Raw genomic sequence first — 14,726 nt, 5'->3', positions numbered from 1 at the left:
GAGCCGGGAGGTGGGGCAGATGGAGAGGAAGAAGAGTCTGTGGGGCGTGTGGTCCTGGTAGGAGTATCGGACGAGCGAGTAGTTGGCTGCCTCGTGGGAGTGTCTGGCTCGCAAGGACCAGTTCCACGGCAAGATGTGTAAGACGAACCAGGGGGCGCGACTGTACTATCTGTAGGGCGCGTCGTCGGCCTGTCCGTGGAGCGAGAGGTTGGCACGTCGGTGGAGCGTGTGGATGACCTGCTGGTGGGACGCGTATCGGTAGGTCGGGTGTCCGTTGGTCGGGTCTCCGTTGGTCGCGTGTTACTGGAGCTGGGTATAGTTCTATCAGGTTGAGACGACGTGCGATAGGTAGTCGTGGTGCGAGTCGTGGGACGCTGCGTCCTCGATCTCGACGTACGTCTGGTACACGACCAACCTCCACCGGTAAACCATGACTGATCGCCGTTGCTGCACTGCCGAGACGATTGCGATTGGGGCGGTGGAGCGCGGTCCGAAGTCGGGCGGACCCGAGTCTCAGGCCAGTGACAGGAGGCCCACGATTCAAGAGTGGTGTCGTAATATTGCGTAACAGCCCCATTAGTCTCTACCCTCTGGATGGTCGTGTACACCGTTGTCGTTTCGCCTGGTATGTACTGCACGATAGTCTGAGTAGGGACTTCACACTCCTGGGTAACCGTACCCGGTTCGGCAGTGAAAATATCCGTCTCGTAGATGTCGTTGGTGATAGCTATGGACAGGTGAGATCAGTCTATGGCAATCCGAGACCGAGTGTGAATTTCTTACTTGTCGCTTCTGGAGTGCTCGTCACACCGACGACCACGGTGGGGACCACCTAGGAAGACGTTTAGCTTTGCCCATGTTCGCTCTAGACTGGGTGTTTGTGTCCCTGGATATATACGACATACCGTGACAGTGACAACATCGGCAGCACCGACTGTCAGTGTAAAGACGCGCTCAACGGCGAAATCGAAATCTTGGGATTGGATGATGACGGACCACTCCCCAGATGTCATTTCAGAGAAGCGGATATCGCTAAACAAAATGTCAATTATTACTTGATCGGGCACGACGGCAAGGGGTCAATCCAGAAACCCGGCAGCACTAACCATTGCGATACCTGGTCGGTGTCGTCCGGCTGCGTCGCAATGTCAGTGCACGAATAGTCATTACCGTCGGGATCGATAAGGATTGGAGAGATGTCAGTGTCATCGCATCCTATGGCTGGATTAGTTGACCATTCTTCTGCTTCGAATAAACATAGTGTGAGTTTCCTGACCCGAGAAAGCCGACGTGAAGACGAAGTAGTCATCGGAAGTGCCGTCGATGAGGTAGGAGCCACCGTTCGTGTAGTCCAGTCCGGTAGAGCTGCATTCCTGTGCTTGCGCGAGCGATACACAGGACGCGAGCAAGGCGGTATAAAAGATCAAACCACGCGCCATGTTGAAGAGAGGGCACCCGAGTATCACAGGCACACGCACACGCTGCTGGGCACGACCATTTGCTCAAAAGGGCGTATTGGCTGCTGATCATATATGTTAAGGGGTAAGGGGTAAGGGGTACGGGGTACGGGGTACTAGACTACTATATAATAACAGCAAGCCGTCCATCGTCCTGGTGCCATGCGCCATGTTGGCATCCGTGCAGTTCCAATTACCTGGCTGGGTTCTTCATAATGTTTGGGCCCCTTTGTCAAATATCAAGATATGGGCCGATAGGCTGATGCCCTTCATCTATTACTTTAGGACTTCGGCCGTGGACCCCAACTAGGGATTCCCAATTCAGCCTGTACACTGTTGGTGGTGGCTGCTTCGGTTTAGGCAAAGGAGGGATCACCTCCACGGCCGGGGCACGGGACAATATCTCGGCGATCGTGACTGCCGAGACCAATGTGGGTTGGCGCCTCCTCGGTGACTTGCGAGAGAATCAATGCTGTCGTCATTACCCCCTCCTCCCGGCCCCCCACCATGGCCAATGAACCTGGAAACCCCATACACTCCCCATACACAGGTGGGCTGCAAGTCGAGTGACAGCGGAGATTATATTCCCCAACATTTCTAAACTTGGAAATCCTCAGACCGTTTTTGTCCACAGGGACGGCTAAGAGTGGGGAAATCCCGCCTGATGGGATCGCATTACGTGCAACATCAATTATGAAAACAACAATCAATTAATAATTATTATATCCGTGATATGGCACAGTATCAACATTATATAGCCATGCACACAACCTTAAAACTGACCACGCCAAATCCCATTCCCGGGTCCAACAATGACCTCCATCTGAGGTAAACTGAGCTAATTATAGGGTAGCCTGAGCTGCCCAGGGCCATCTCAGGGTAAACTTGATGGGATGGGTGTGATCCTGAGCTTTGCAGTAGATCCCTACATCTATTGTGTTCTTTCTCGGCGGAGCAATAATTAGAACGCCACTGCCATTCCCGAAGAGATTACACGGCAAGATACCGCTCGAAAATTCAGGCTCTCTTCCAGTCCCTGTTTAGTCATTGATTCCAGCCAGCGGTAGCTTGTTGAATTAAAGAAGAAGAAGAAAAAACGACAAAGGTGAGCTCAGCACGTGGCAGGAGCAAATAGGTAAGGTTAGGGAGAAGACCATTAGGGAGGGGGTTGAGCGTGAGGGGCCATGTCGCCAAGATTAAGGACCTACCACGTGCCACCGATTCCGAGCTGTGATCATGACTACCTACGGAATAGACTGTTTCTCTTCCAAACGTAGGTGCAGCGGGCCGCGATTAGCACCGCTGCACTGATATGCACAGGGAGCTTGGTCCTCGGAAAGAGAACACCCTGTGGTAGTATTTCTTGGACAGGGCCGCTTCCGATTCGTCCATTGCTGATGCAACTTCGTCTATCTCCCCTGCCCATTCTTGCGAGGTATGAGGCGAGAGGCTTTTCACTCGACACACCATTGGAGTAAACCGCGACGGCCTTGCATTGCCAACAAGCAATTCATGCACCGGGGAATTTTCCTGGCAAAGGCGGGGAACTCGATTTTCCTTCGTTGGCGAATCAAGAGATGTTGGCCCATTCTTATCAATAATCCATGCATCAATCCCTTGTAAGGCCCTTGGGACTCGTCGATGAGTGTGTGGGGGGCCATATTGTTGAGGCCTGTAATTAGCTATAATAAAGCAGAGCAGCCCCTCCTTGCTGGAGGGGGTGTGCGTGTCCAGCGTGCATCCCAACACATATCTCAGAGCAATTCAGACCCACAAACATGTCAGCCGCCGACCAAGGTCACATTCTGGTGCCTGACGAAGAAGAGGTTTTTATTCCGGGCTCCAAGTTGAAATCGTATGATTGGAATTGTATGAACTGACTGGAGACCCAGGTCGTCAACGATAGGGATTCCGCAATCAGACAAGTACGAATAGCCGTCTCCTTCAAACAGCTCTTTCGCCTTATTGAGCAGACGGGCAGATTACTGACCGATGTCATCCATTTGCGGTAGGATACAGCATCGTCTACTCAAAGCGTAACAAGCTCCATTCTCGACTACCGACGCGAAAACGGGAGGACGTATCACCGCTACAAGGACGGAAGTGGGTTGTTCATCCCGCAATGTGTCTGTCCGAGCTAACCATGGCTGCGACGGGTTGTAATTAGAATACAATCTGCCTAATGATGACGCAGAAAATGAGAGGCTAGGTATGATACTTGTATTTTGGTCACCTTGGACATGACGCTTATCAGACATAGACCTACAGCATCATTTGTTCCTTCTTACTTTCAACGACAAGCTCGGCCTTGCTCCACCAAACAACCCCGAATCGAAGGTCGGCCGAGTTCTCGACTTGGGCACGGGCACGGGAATCTGGGCGATGGACTTTGCCGACGACCATCCGGCAGCCAAGGTGATCGGCATTGATCTCTCTGCTACTCAACCGACATTGTAGGACTCAACGGAACGGAACCAGTCCAATCTGTGCTCGTGCTTAAAATATCTAACGAGAGACCAGTGTCCCCCCGAACGTTGAGTTTTACGTTGACGATATCGACGAGGAGTGGAATTACTCGCAGCCCTTTGACTATATCCATAGCAGGATGATGAACTTCAGCGTTAAGAGCTGGCCAGATTACCTCACCCATTGCTTTGAGTAAGCCCGGACCATGATTAAATCTTCTGGCTATTAATTAGCAGTCCTAACCCGCCCCTAGGAACCTCACCCCAGGCGGCTATGTTGAGTTGCAGGAGATAGGCATCTCCGCCAAATCTGACGATGACACCCTCAAGGATGACCACACGCTCTCCCAGTGGCTCAAGTACCTGCACGAAGCATCCGTCAAACTGGGCCGAGAGTTTAAGGACCTTGACAACTTCAAAGACATGATGCGCGATGCTGGGTTTGTCGACGTGGTCGAGACCCGTTTCAAGTGGCCGTCAAACGGCTGGCCGAGAGACAAGAGAGACAAGATGCTCGGAAAATGGAACAATGAGAACATGGCCACCGCTCTCGAGGCAGCCACAATGGCACCGTTTACGAGGGCCCTTGGTTGGAGCAAGGAAGAGGTCACTGTCTTTCTCACCGATGTGAGGAAGGACCTGAACAACCCGGCGATTCACGCTTATTGGCCAATGTAAGGGCATTGATTATCTTGCCTCTGTAGGAGGATCTATCTTGTGCTAACAGCGTTGCAGATTTTCGGTATATGGAAAGCGGCCGGAGAAGTAACTCCAAATCTTGGGCAGTCCAACGCCATGGGTTTCCTGCGCAGATTCCGAAAACGGACACAAAGGGGCAAATACCAAATATTTGTGAAGTGGTGGTGTGGTGTTCTGATATAGATCAGATTAAGTCAGAGCAGCATTGAGTTTCATTTGAATTTCCAGCCAAATCCATAATTACTTCAGATGAAGCCATCTCTTTCTTCTTGATGATTAAGCAGGCCAAGAAGATAGGTTGGATTGTTGACCTCCACTGGTGGAACCCTACAAACACTAGCTAATAATAAGGGGCCCACGAGCAACGCACCGATTTGCGTTTTGCCAACAGTTTAATTAAAGTCCATGATAAGCGAGAACGGTGCAGGGTTGCAAAAGTAACAACCTGGAGTCCTCCGTGGCGCAATTGGCAGCGCGTTAGACTGTTACCAAAAAATAGCAATCTAGAGGTTGGCGGATCGTACCCGCCCGGGGGAGTTCTTTTTTGTGTTTTTTTTTGTTACTTCTTCCTGGCGGACCATTCCGTTTACCGCGAAATCTGCTTCGAAGGCAGTTGAGGGGTGAGTCGGGAATATTTCCAAAGGGTCGTCGAATATAACTACCGCTCGGTTCTCGCCAAGCCGGCTCACACGTCCCGGACGCAGGTGTTTCGACCTGAGTTAGGTGCAATGTACGGAAAGAGAGATATTGGCTAGGCAGTGAAAACTATGGCGGGGTATTTATCCTCAGGAATATCAAGGGATATGTCATTGAATCTCAGACCAAATGGTATTTAGGTAACAGTCAAGGATGACCTCGTCCCTTTTCCTCTCGATTCCATATTCCCTTTCATTATACCTCGTCTACTTCTTCATCATCCACTTCTTTCCCTTGTCCATTACTGCCGCCACGACTAGATATCATTGTGGTAATTCGGGGCTAACTGCCAACTGGCCGACCGAATCCTCTCGCCGTAGAGCCGCAACCACACCATTGGCAGCAGGAAGACGATGTTGATCAAGGAGAAAACCAGCCATGCGTATTGGAACTCGATCTTCTCCGCCAATGGAACACTTTCACGCAGATCGTCAGGACACGTCCTAGTCAAATTCCGGGGTTGGGAACACGGGAGAACTTACGCGTAGAAGGAGATGAGGGCGCTGAAGACCTGCCGGAAGAGGTTCAGGACGCTAGAGATTTCGGGGCTTTGCGGCTTGTAACACTGGTAATGGGGGCATCAGCGGACTCTCCTCTAAAAAAAAAGGGGGTGCCAAACAAGAAGAAGGACACCGATGGGCAGACGAAAAACTCACATCAGTGCAATACGTATAAACCACCGTTGTGGCCACCTGCAAGCCCAGGCACGAAATGCCCATGCCAAACGCGTTACCGACCCAGCTCGTCGTCTTTGCGTGGCTGATGCAGACTCCCTGGATGATGGTCCCGATCGGGAGGAGCAAGGCAAGCCATAGTGCGTCCAGCCGCGGCTCGGGACTTCGCTTTCCTCCGTTCCGTCTGGAGTGCTGATACACCAGCCAGTCCGTGAACCAGCCGGCGTTTGCCTCGCCGATGAGACATCCGATGAGGAGCGGGATACTGAGGATCAAGCCCGTCTGCGCGACGTTGAATCCGTAATGTTCACGGAAGACGACCGAGCCGGTGGCCGCTTGGGAGGGCGCCTGAGTTAGCAAACTAGCAACCCCAACGAGCCAGTGAGAGAGGAATATGCCTACCGAAGATGACCGTGCCATATCCGAAAGACGTCATGTAGTAGATGGCGGGGATCGTGACGCAGATATACCGTAGCATGGTGAATGGCCGGGCGAAGTCGCGTGGACGGACCTTCCGCTGAGGAAGGTGTTTAGAGCGGAAGAGGAGAAGGTCGAGGCGAGAGCTCTCGGGAGAAGCATTACCCGGCGAGTCTGGTCGGCGACTGTAGAGGGTCTCGGGGAGACAGAGGAGGTTGACAACGAATACAGCCAGTTGGATGAAGGCCGGGATCCTGAAACACCATCTCCAGCCAAGGTTCTGAGCAATGAAGCCTCCAATCAGGGGCGCAATATGCGGGCCGTTCGTCAAGAAGAAGGTGTAGACTCCCATGTAAAGGCCTCTCTCGTGGAGGAAGTACAGGTCGCAGATGGTTGCTGCTCCAATCGCGACGGTGCTACCGGCCCCGATACCGTTGAACACGCGCGTCGCCAAAATGCCCGACCAGGTTGAGCAGTAGCCAGCCGCGACGTTTGTAACTGCCGCGAGGAGGTTGCCACCGAGATAAACCGGTCGACGCCCGTACGTGTTCGCGAGGGGGACGATCAGAAGGGGCCCGACGCCGCCGAAGATGACCTGCACGGAAAGTCAGGAATTTTCCAAACGGGGTTGGTATTAGGAGGAGCCGCACGCACGTATATGGTCAACTCATATGAGGCCTCGACCGTAGTGATACCGAACGCTTGGCCGAGGGGCACGAAAGCTGGGTTGATGACTGCAGCGGACATGGGGCCGAGCAGGGCCAGGAACGAGACCTGGAGAAGGACCGAGAGCTTGAGTCCAAAGGACCAGTTCTGCAAGCAACCCGTCAGCGAGACCGCAAAAATAAGGAGTTGGGTTTGATCTGCCTCATCTGCCTTGAACATACCAGCGGGTCATCTTTTCGATCGCACGGCTGGGGGACAAGCGGTAGGCCATGCTTGTCCAACTTCAGCTCCGGGGCAGACTCGACGACGCCTGCATGGTCCGCCGCTGTTTTCTCTGAAGTCTCCATCTTGTCGTGGGGAGTGCCCGAATCCTTCATAAGTAGCCGGGGTAGAGTGGCGAAAGGATCCGTCCCAAGATATGGCTATCGTCCGTTATTTATTGGAAGAGACACGCGGAGCACAACTCCAATACCCCTAAGTGCCGACTCAAGCTAATCAATGACGATCCTTCTGAGACAGGGTATCTCCAACTAGTCCACCCCACACCCCAACGGCCAAGCCCAAGACGGGAAGATCAGCGGGCGGCATATGGGACGAGGCTCTAGCGCAGTCTGCATGTGGAAAGGCTGGTAAAAAAGCATGCGGGGGTCTGCCTTCATCTCGGGGATCTTAGGGGAAGGTTTCCTGGGAGGACCACACTTCTCTCACACAGGGACCACACTTCTCTCGCCACAGTCAAGAAGAAATTACCGGAGTACAGATTTCGTTGCAGAGCAGGGGTTGAGGAAACTCCCCGTGGTTCCCCGCTTCCGTTGTCCCAAAATAGCATGCAAGCAGCACGGGGTTCCTACCTAGTTATCGATAAGGGGTTCGGATGAAAAAAGGACAAAAAGAAAGAAGGGCAATCAATGTACCGTATGTATCATTGCAAAGAGACGCAATGCAGTTCAATCCAAGCCATTGATAAATGGGCGGATGAAGAGCACAGTCATCTTCTCATTCCCAATCTCGTTGCTACTACATATCCTGTGCGAGTTATGCGAGATGTGCGATGTGTCCAGGTTAGGTAGATGAAGATGCGGGGGGGAAACGGGAATAATAGCCCGCACGCAAATGGGCCGCCCCTATTCCCGGTTCCAGTTATCGATGCCAAGTGAAATATCGAAGACAGAAACCAAGACCCATTCTGGTGAGATTAAATGACATGGTCAGATTGAAGCCTGTCAACTGAAGCACTGTTTATCAGGTTATTCACCAGGGGTCCAGGTTGCTATGGAAACCCCAAACTCGGACTACATTTGCAAAAATTTCTGTCCTCGCAATCAAGTCCCCTGATGCATCGATTCAACACTCTGTAGGTGTGTGTTCCCGCGTCAAAGGAGGACCCGTTGCGGCAAATCTCCCATCAACAAGAAGAAATCATGGGTCCGGAACCTTGCTCGGCCCCCTCCTGCACCAAGCCCGGCGCGCGGGCCTGCACCGGATGCACGACTCCTCCTCCGGCCCGATACTGCAGCCAGGAGTGCCAGAAGCGAGACTGGAAGACCCACACATCGGTCTGTGGGGGCCGAAGGTACAACGGCTTCATGATCACGAACACCCCATTCGAGCAAACGACGTCGTCGCCGCGAATAATATCGGATTACCTCACTCCCTTCTACTTTCAGCGATATGGCCACGAGGGCGAGGAACGTAGAGAGTTGGAACAAAGACTAGGATGGCGGGAAGTAGCAGAGGTTGGGAAGTTCTACGACCATGAAGGCTCCGACACTTGGTATTATTATGTTTATGGGCCTGGCGGCGAACACGATCCCCCTTTGGGCCGGAACGAGATCGCAACCTTGTGCATAGGGGTGCAAACCTTCGGCGATGTCGTGGTGGTCCGATCTGGGCCGCTAGGCTCATCCTATCCGCCGTTGTTCTCGAAAGGAGAATTGGTGAAGACGGTCGAGTTTTCCCAGACTGCAAACCCACGCGAGGTGTTTCAAGCAAGGGAATGTTCGAGGTTCATGAGGTCGCTGCCTATCGGGATTGCAATCCCGCCCGGAGCGTTTTTCGCCTCCCTGTATTAAATACCTACTCAACCTCTTCTCCGTCGAGTCGAACATTAAATTCGTCAGAAGTCGAAACCACGGCTACGACGTCGGATGTATTTTGCTTCTGCTCTTCCACCGTCTCAATCATCTCCCAGAACCGAGTCGGTGTCTTGACCTTCCCGTTGTGTTAGGTTACTCTGTACGCTTGGCATCAGTGTCAAATGCCGTAGACCGTTATTTGCCCGGCTTGGCTGCAGAAACTTAGACACACCTGCCGCTTTGGTCTATCAATCTATCACGCGAAATCCTCCCTTGATTTCACAAAACCGGTATCTTCTGGGGAGGTGGATTTAATCCGCCAGTTCGCCGCATGGGTCCTATATATTTACTTGTCTCCCAAAGCAGCTCGGTTTTCCACCTACCATTTTGGTCCATCACGCAAGGTAATCTTGAAATCCTGTGATAATGAAAACTGGTAGACTTTGGTCCTCGGCACGTTGTATTATCGCGCGTGGCTATAATAAAGGACGACCCGTCCCTGAAGGGGGGTGCCCGCCCCCTTCGACGTTGGGTAGCTGCTTTGACGAAACATCTTGATCGTGCAGTTCTCCAGCCAATGAGTTTCTACTCCAGTGAAAAGAGTAGCGTAGCTCCCTGACACTCAAATGAGAACCCCAACGACCGTGATCGTCATTGCGGTGGCGATCGCCAACTTCACATCGGCAAAGGAGGTTGCCATAAATACAACATTAAAAGGAGAGCTCTTCGACAGTGGCGTGCGACACGAGCAGATCCTGGCACTCAAGACTGTAAGCCGGCCAACCGGCCAGCAAATGAATCCTCATGGATCGAAAGAGGAACTAACGACTGCCAGCAAATATGGGAGGAGTTGAGGCTGCAGGGCGTCTACGACTCCACCCAGTACAAGAGTTTCGACCGGAAGAAGGACTACGTAGCCTGCACAGACGGTGTTGCGGCGTACATCCCCGGCGACCCCAAGTACACCTTCAGGTGCAGCAATCTGGATCTGTACGACTTCAAGACCCACGCCGAACTGGGCATTTCCTCCGGCAGGGGGGCAGGCTCATGGGGATGGACGAGCCCAAGGGGACGGGAATTCATCGCCATCGCGCAGGAAGACGGCACGGCGTTCGCCGAGGTCACCAGCAAGGGCAAGCTTGCCTACCTCGGCCGGCTTCCGCAGTACACCACTGCCCCCATATCGCTATGGCGGGAGATCAAGGGGTACAAGAGCTACATCGTCATTGGCAGCGAGGCCGTGGACCACGGTATCCAGATCTTCGACCTGAGGAAGCTTCTCGACGTTGATCCGGCGCGCCCAGTGGTCTTCAGCAACGAGCATGATCTGGATGGGTTTTGGACAGAGGGGCTGCCCCTGGGCCGCTCGCATAACGTCGTCACCAACGAGGAGAAGAACTACGGGGTGGCGACTGGGTTTCAGCCTCGCAATGGGACGCTCCGTGCGGGTCTGGTGTTTTTCGACTTGACTGACGTGTCAAATCCCAAGACCTTGGGTGGCACTGGCGAGGATGGCTACGTCCATGATGCCCAGTGCATCGTGTATCGCGGTCCTGATTCCAAGTACTACGGACGGGATATTTGCTACGGCTATGACGAGGACTCGTTGACAATGTGAGTGTCCGTGACGACGTATCTTTGGGAGCCATAAGGTCTAACACCTCGTCAGCTTCGATGTCGCCGACAAGCAGAACATCACTATTATCTCTAACACGTCGTACGAAGGAGTTAGTTTCACGCACCAAGGCTGGGTTCTCGACCCCCGCTGGCAGCAATATCTCATCCTGGATGACGAATACGACGAGTACGATCAGACCGGCCTGGCAGCCGACGGCTATCCTATCTCGTACATCTGGGACATCAGCTCGCTTGAGGCTCCCAAGCAGACAGGGCACTACAAAGGTCTCAGGAAAGGCATTGACCACAACCAGTTTGTCAAGGACGGGTTCTCGTACCAAAGCAACTACGCCCTGGGCATCAGCATTCTGGATCTCAGGTCTGTTCCCTCTGACCCGACGGGCGGGGGGATCAGGGAGGTCGCTTATTTTGACATCCATCCCGAGGATGACCATCTGGAAGGCGGTGGCAATGTGACGTTTACGGGGACTTGGAGTCATTACCCATTCTTTCCCAGTGGATATATCGTGATCAACACCATGGACCGCGGTGCTTTTGTTGTGAAACGCTCCCACAAGCCGTGGTGGCGACAGTGGGATTAAAATGCTCAATAGGGGCACAATGTGGGAAAAGAAAGACCACCTAATTAGCAATCAGTTCTCATGTACACGCCTCCTGTTTGTGCTATCTCACACGAGGCGTCTTTTCCGCGGCCAGCCTGCTCGAGCTTTAGACCTTCAGGGCGTTGTGCAAGAGATCGTCTTCCGAGATGATGACTGGGATGCTGGCGGCATTGGAAACAGACAAGTCATGCCTTTATTCCAATTCCAGCCTCACTGTTGTTAGATAAGACAAATCTAGGCGCCTGCTTCCTAGCGTTACACATGTGGGAACTTGCTGCCTTTATGCAGGCTTGTTTAGGCTCTGCTTACCGTTGCTTACCCTAAACACCATTTTAGGCCAGATGGGAGTCCATCCCTGGCTGTCTATCATCCCGAGGAAGGGCCGTCGAGTACGTGAGGCTCTGAACAATCCGCCATTTCGAACAAGTGATTTGGCATCTCACTCGGTGTATCGATGTTGATCCAAGCATCTTGGCCTCCAATTCTCCCAATCGACATGCATCTCAGGGCATGCAAGCGCTTACGAGAGATACACAACCGACTTTGTGCCAGGCAAGTAAGATGATCGGCGCCAAAATACGGCCATGTGCTCATGATTGATTGGCCGGGTCACAATGCCAAAATCCTTCCGACGATGGAATAGGCAATGGAATGCGCCGGGATTTCTTGGCGTCTTGGGTGTCGTCCAGGTCCTGAATATGAATACCAGGCCGCAATCCGGTGCTTGGTCTCGATATCTCTAGAGAGAAACCCACAGAGCTCAGCCAAGAAACTCAAAGAACAAGTGAATTCGTTCACCCTCAAAAAGCACGCCGCAACCAAGAAATGAAGTTCTCCAATCTCGCTATGGCTCTTGGCCTCATGGCTTCCCACGCGGTAGCCACGCCTATCGACGACTGTGAGCCAGCCTCCTGTATCCCCGATGACCCCGTGTGAAGCGCTCCCAGCTACTGACGTCCCATACCCTTGCCGCTGTCGCCAAAGCCGTTGAGAGGGGCGAGCTGACAAAAGCTTCGGAGGTCTCTGAGCTGGATAGGAGGCAGTGCGCGGCCTGCGGTGTCTACCTCTGCGCCGGCAAGGATTTCACCGGCGAGTGCTACTGGGGCTGCTACCCACCGCGCACGCTGATCGAGGTGGACTCGTACTGGAGGACTCATATCGCTTCTGTTGGGCCGGACCGGGGCTGCTACTGCACGCTTGGTACACCGTATGTCGACCAGTTCTTACTCTTGATTTCGATGCTGACGTTGTGTAGCGAGCTGTCGTCCTGCCAGGGCTTTGAGTATCCTGGAGGTAACCTTGAGAAAAATGCCTGCTGGGGCAATGTAGGCAACTTTTACTGCGTGCCTACCTAAAGACCATGACGAAAGGGGGACTTCTTAGCTGGCTTTTGGGCTCTTGGAAACAGGCTGGATAAATAACCAAGCTAGAAATATCCCGTATGGCTACGATATGTTCCACAATGTGCCGGCTTGCCGACCGGGTTGTCCTTGATGTAAGCGGCAGCACAAGGCAGTGCTACCTACCACCTTGAAGATAAGTCCGCGGGATTGAGTCGTACGTTAGAATCGTATGGTATTTTCAGTCTTAAAAGTACCCACTGACCCCAGGCGCCTTATGCATCTAAGTAGTACCTGAAGAGTGCCTGAGCCAAGCCTATCCGTAAATAAGCGGAGATTGATTAAGCAAGCGATCGGAGTAGGTAGGCAAGGGCGTGGTTCGGGAGTTGCAACAGAGTACGTACTGTTGTAGAAAACCCCTATGTAAGCGAGATGATTGCCGACAGACAAACCAAGGTTATGAGTCTCGCAAAACAAAAAGCACTTCAATTGTGAGAAAGACCGCTTAGTTGACTGCCACTGGTTAGGAATATCAACTCTTTTAAACCAGAAACGACGAAGAAAGGCTTCCAAAACAAGGAAGACAGAGAGAGAAATGCACAGCATTGTCCTTTCGGCAGTTTCGATTCGCGAATAACTACCAGCCTGCCGTTTCCTGTCCGGAGTTTGGGCAATCCAATCTCAAGAGATCACGGCTAAATTTGTCGGGCCCGGAAAGAAGCAATAAAATACGGACCCGTCCTTTAAACCAGGACAGGCTGGGGTAAAAGTCAGGAGGCCCCTCATTTTCTCCGCTTTGGTTGTCACAAAAATGAGGCGACGACCTCGACGCCCATCCTTGCGACTAGACTGAAGAGCCAGGAAACCGCGCTCGACCCAGAAAAGAAGCCAGCCATGATCTCTTCAGTCTTATTGTTATGTGCGGGCCTCACCACCTCCCTCGCCTCAGCAGCATGCAGCCGAGAACTGCTCCAGGGGGCCACGGCGGCGTACCTCGAAGCCCAAGCCGCCGGACAGCCGAATATAACGGCTCTGGCCAGCAACCTCAGTTATGCAGAAAATGATACGCCTATGGACATCAGCAAGGGTGTTCTAGCCCAGCCCATCACCATCGACTTCAACCGCAGCATCTACGACACCACCGAGTGCGCCTCGTTCACAGAGCTGAACGCCGCCACTTCCAGCCATCCATATGTCATCCACACGCGGATGCTCCTCACTGGCGACAAGATCACCACCATCGAATCGGTTGTCACAGACACCGGCGACTGGTCATTCAACGCCACGAGCCATCTCTACTGGACCGAGCAGGAGAACTGGGATCCCATCCCCAAAGACAAGCGCGACAGCCGCGACGTCATCAAGGCCGCCGCCGACGCCTATCTCAACCAATGGGGCAACACCAGTATCCCGGTCCCGCTTGGAACGCCGTGCGCCCGGCTCGAGGGCGGTGGATACACGGGGGAGGCAAACCTGACTGCCAATACGTGCGAGATGGGGGCCTTTCCGGAGCCTATTCAGGTGGGGAACCGGCGGTACGTGATCGATGAGGAGCTAGGCGCGGTTGATGTGTTTGATGGGTTTCCTTGGCTTGACAGTGGGAAAACAGACGGTGATGCGCCTAGCAGCAATATGATCAGGGTCCAGGGGGGGATGATTCGTTATATTCATGAGCTTACTGTGTGTTCTATCCCTCAGTGCGGGAGATGAGGTTTAGTTTGTTGGGGAGAGAAGGTTTAGGACCATAGTCATCTAAGTTACCTTGCTAGTAGCTCACTCAAATCCACAAATACCAACACGTGCAGATACTTGGACGCATTGCATTGCACCATGGTCCGAGGGGATGGTGTCATTTCAGCCACAAGCAATGCCAGGGTGACGAGAATGCATTGGGGCGGGGTAAAAGCTCGTTCAGAAACCAGGGTCTTGGCGCCGCAGGATTGAAGCTACGATCATCTGCACCTGATCGATTTGGAAAGGCACCGGCATATGTCGAC

At 53.1% G+C, this 14,726-nt stretch overlaps 7 protein-coding genes and 1 non-coding gene across 8 annotated transcripts; 6 read left to right on the top strand and 2 right to left on the bottom strand.

The window, feature by feature from the left end:
* Positions 1 to 165: 165 nt before the first annotated feature.
* On the bottom strand, positions 166 to 1,439 carry QBC33DRAFT_558430 (uncharacterized protein; the record flags this gene model as incomplete). Its single annotated transcript, XM_060429884.1, has 6 exons — positions 166 to 284; positions 416 to 727; positions 784 to 832; positions 906 to 1,032; positions 1,107 to 1,215; positions 1,277 to 1,439. The coding sequence occupies 6 exons, from the start codon at positions 1,437 to 1,439 to the stop codon at positions 166 to 168; spliced, it is 879 nt and encodes a 292-aa protein (XP_060284483.1).
* A 1,796-nt stretch (positions 1,440 to 3,235) lies between these two features.
* QBC33DRAFT_585344 (S-adenosyl-L-methionine-dependent methyltransferase) lies at positions 3,236 to 4,895 on the top strand (the record flags this gene model as incomplete). Its single annotated transcript, XM_060431434.1, has 7 exons — positions 3,236 to 3,283; positions 3,470 to 3,560; positions 3,625 to 3,666; positions 3,718 to 3,910; positions 3,978 to 4,115; positions 4,177 to 4,596; positions 4,658 to 4,895. The coding sequence occupies 7 exons, from the start codon at positions 3,236 to 3,238 to the stop codon at positions 4,689 to 4,691; spliced, it is 966 nt and encodes a 321-aa protein (XP_060284482.1). The 3' UTR covers positions 4,692 to 4,895.
* A 177-nt stretch (positions 4,896 to 5,072) lies between these two features.
* On the top strand, positions 5,073 to 5,158 carry QBC33DRAFT_t35. Its single transcript has one exon. It is a non-coding gene; the product is annotated as a tRNA-Asn (tRNA).
* A 324-nt stretch (positions 5,159 to 5,482) lies between these two features.
* QBC33DRAFT_50403 (MFS general substrate transporter) lies at positions 5,483 to 7,638 on the bottom strand. Its single transcript, XM_060425738.1, has 6 exons — positions 7,296 to 7,638; positions 7,063 to 7,221; positions 6,394 to 7,003; positions 5,974 to 6,326; positions 5,800 to 5,882; positions 5,483 to 5,733 (listed from the first exon to the last, which is right to left on the bottom strand). Exons 1-6 carry the CDS (start codon positions 7,449 to 7,451, stop codon positions 5,574 to 5,576), a joined length of 1,521 nt encoding a protein of 506 aa, XP_060284481.1. The 5' UTR covers positions 7,452 to 7,638; the 3' UTR covers positions 5,483 to 5,573.
* Positions 7,639 to 8,315: 677 nt separating this feature from the next.
* On the top strand, positions 8,316 to 9,146 carry QBC33DRAFT_619113 (uncharacterized protein; the record flags this gene model as incomplete). Its single annotated transcript, XM_060432723.1, has 1 exon — positions 8,316 to 9,146. The coding sequence occupies exon 1, from the start codon at positions 8,496 to 8,498 to the stop codon at positions 9,144 to 9,146; it is 651 nt and encodes a 216-aa protein (XP_060284480.1). The 5' UTR covers positions 8,316 to 8,495.
* Positions 9,147 to 9,683: 537 nt separating this feature from the next.
* Positions 9,684 to 11,368, top strand: QBC33DRAFT_585338 (uncharacterized protein; the record flags this gene model as incomplete). Its single annotated transcript, XM_060431433.1, has 3 exons — positions 9,684 to 9,919; positions 9,985 to 10,763; positions 10,819 to 11,368. The coding sequence occupies exons 1-3, from the start codon at positions 9,776 to 9,778 to the stop codon at positions 11,366 to 11,368; spliced, it is 1,473 nt and encodes a 490-aa protein (XP_060284479.1). The 5' UTR covers positions 9,684 to 9,775.
* Positions 11,369 to 12,138: 770 nt separating this feature from the next.
* Positions 12,139 to 12,937, top strand: QBC33DRAFT_536686 (uncharacterized protein). Its single transcript, XM_060427728.1, has 3 exons — positions 12,139 to 12,287; positions 12,374 to 12,596; positions 12,645 to 12,937. Exons 1-3 carry the CDS (start codon positions 12,215 to 12,217, stop codon positions 12,742 to 12,744), a joined length of 396 nt encoding a protein of 131 aa, XP_060284478.1. The 5' UTR covers positions 12,139 to 12,214; the 3' UTR covers positions 12,745 to 12,937.
* Positions 12,938 to 13,607: 670 nt separating this feature from the next.
* QBC33DRAFT_585331 (uncharacterized protein) lies at positions 13,608 to 14,524 on the top strand. Its single transcript, XM_060431432.1, has one exon. It carries the CDS (start codon positions 13,624 to 13,626, stop codon positions 14,437 to 14,439), a length of 816 nt encoding a protein of 271 aa, XP_060284477.1. The 5' UTR covers positions 13,608 to 13,623; the 3' UTR covers positions 14,440 to 14,524.
* Positions 14,525 to 14,726: the final 202 nt, after the last annotated feature.

Source organism: Phialemonium atrogriseum (genome assembly GCF_030411735.1).
Source record: "Phialemonium atrogriseum strain 8032-3 unplaced genomic scaffold QBC33scaffold_10, whole genome shotgun sequence".
Classification (NCBI taxonomy): domain Eukaryota; kingdom Fungi; phylum Ascomycota; class Sordariomycetes; order Cephalothecales; family Cephalothecaceae; genus Phialemonium; species Phialemonium atrogriseum.
The sequence above is the reverse complement of the archived record's forward strand: the minus strand, read 5'-3'. Positions and strand labels throughout refer to the sequence as shown.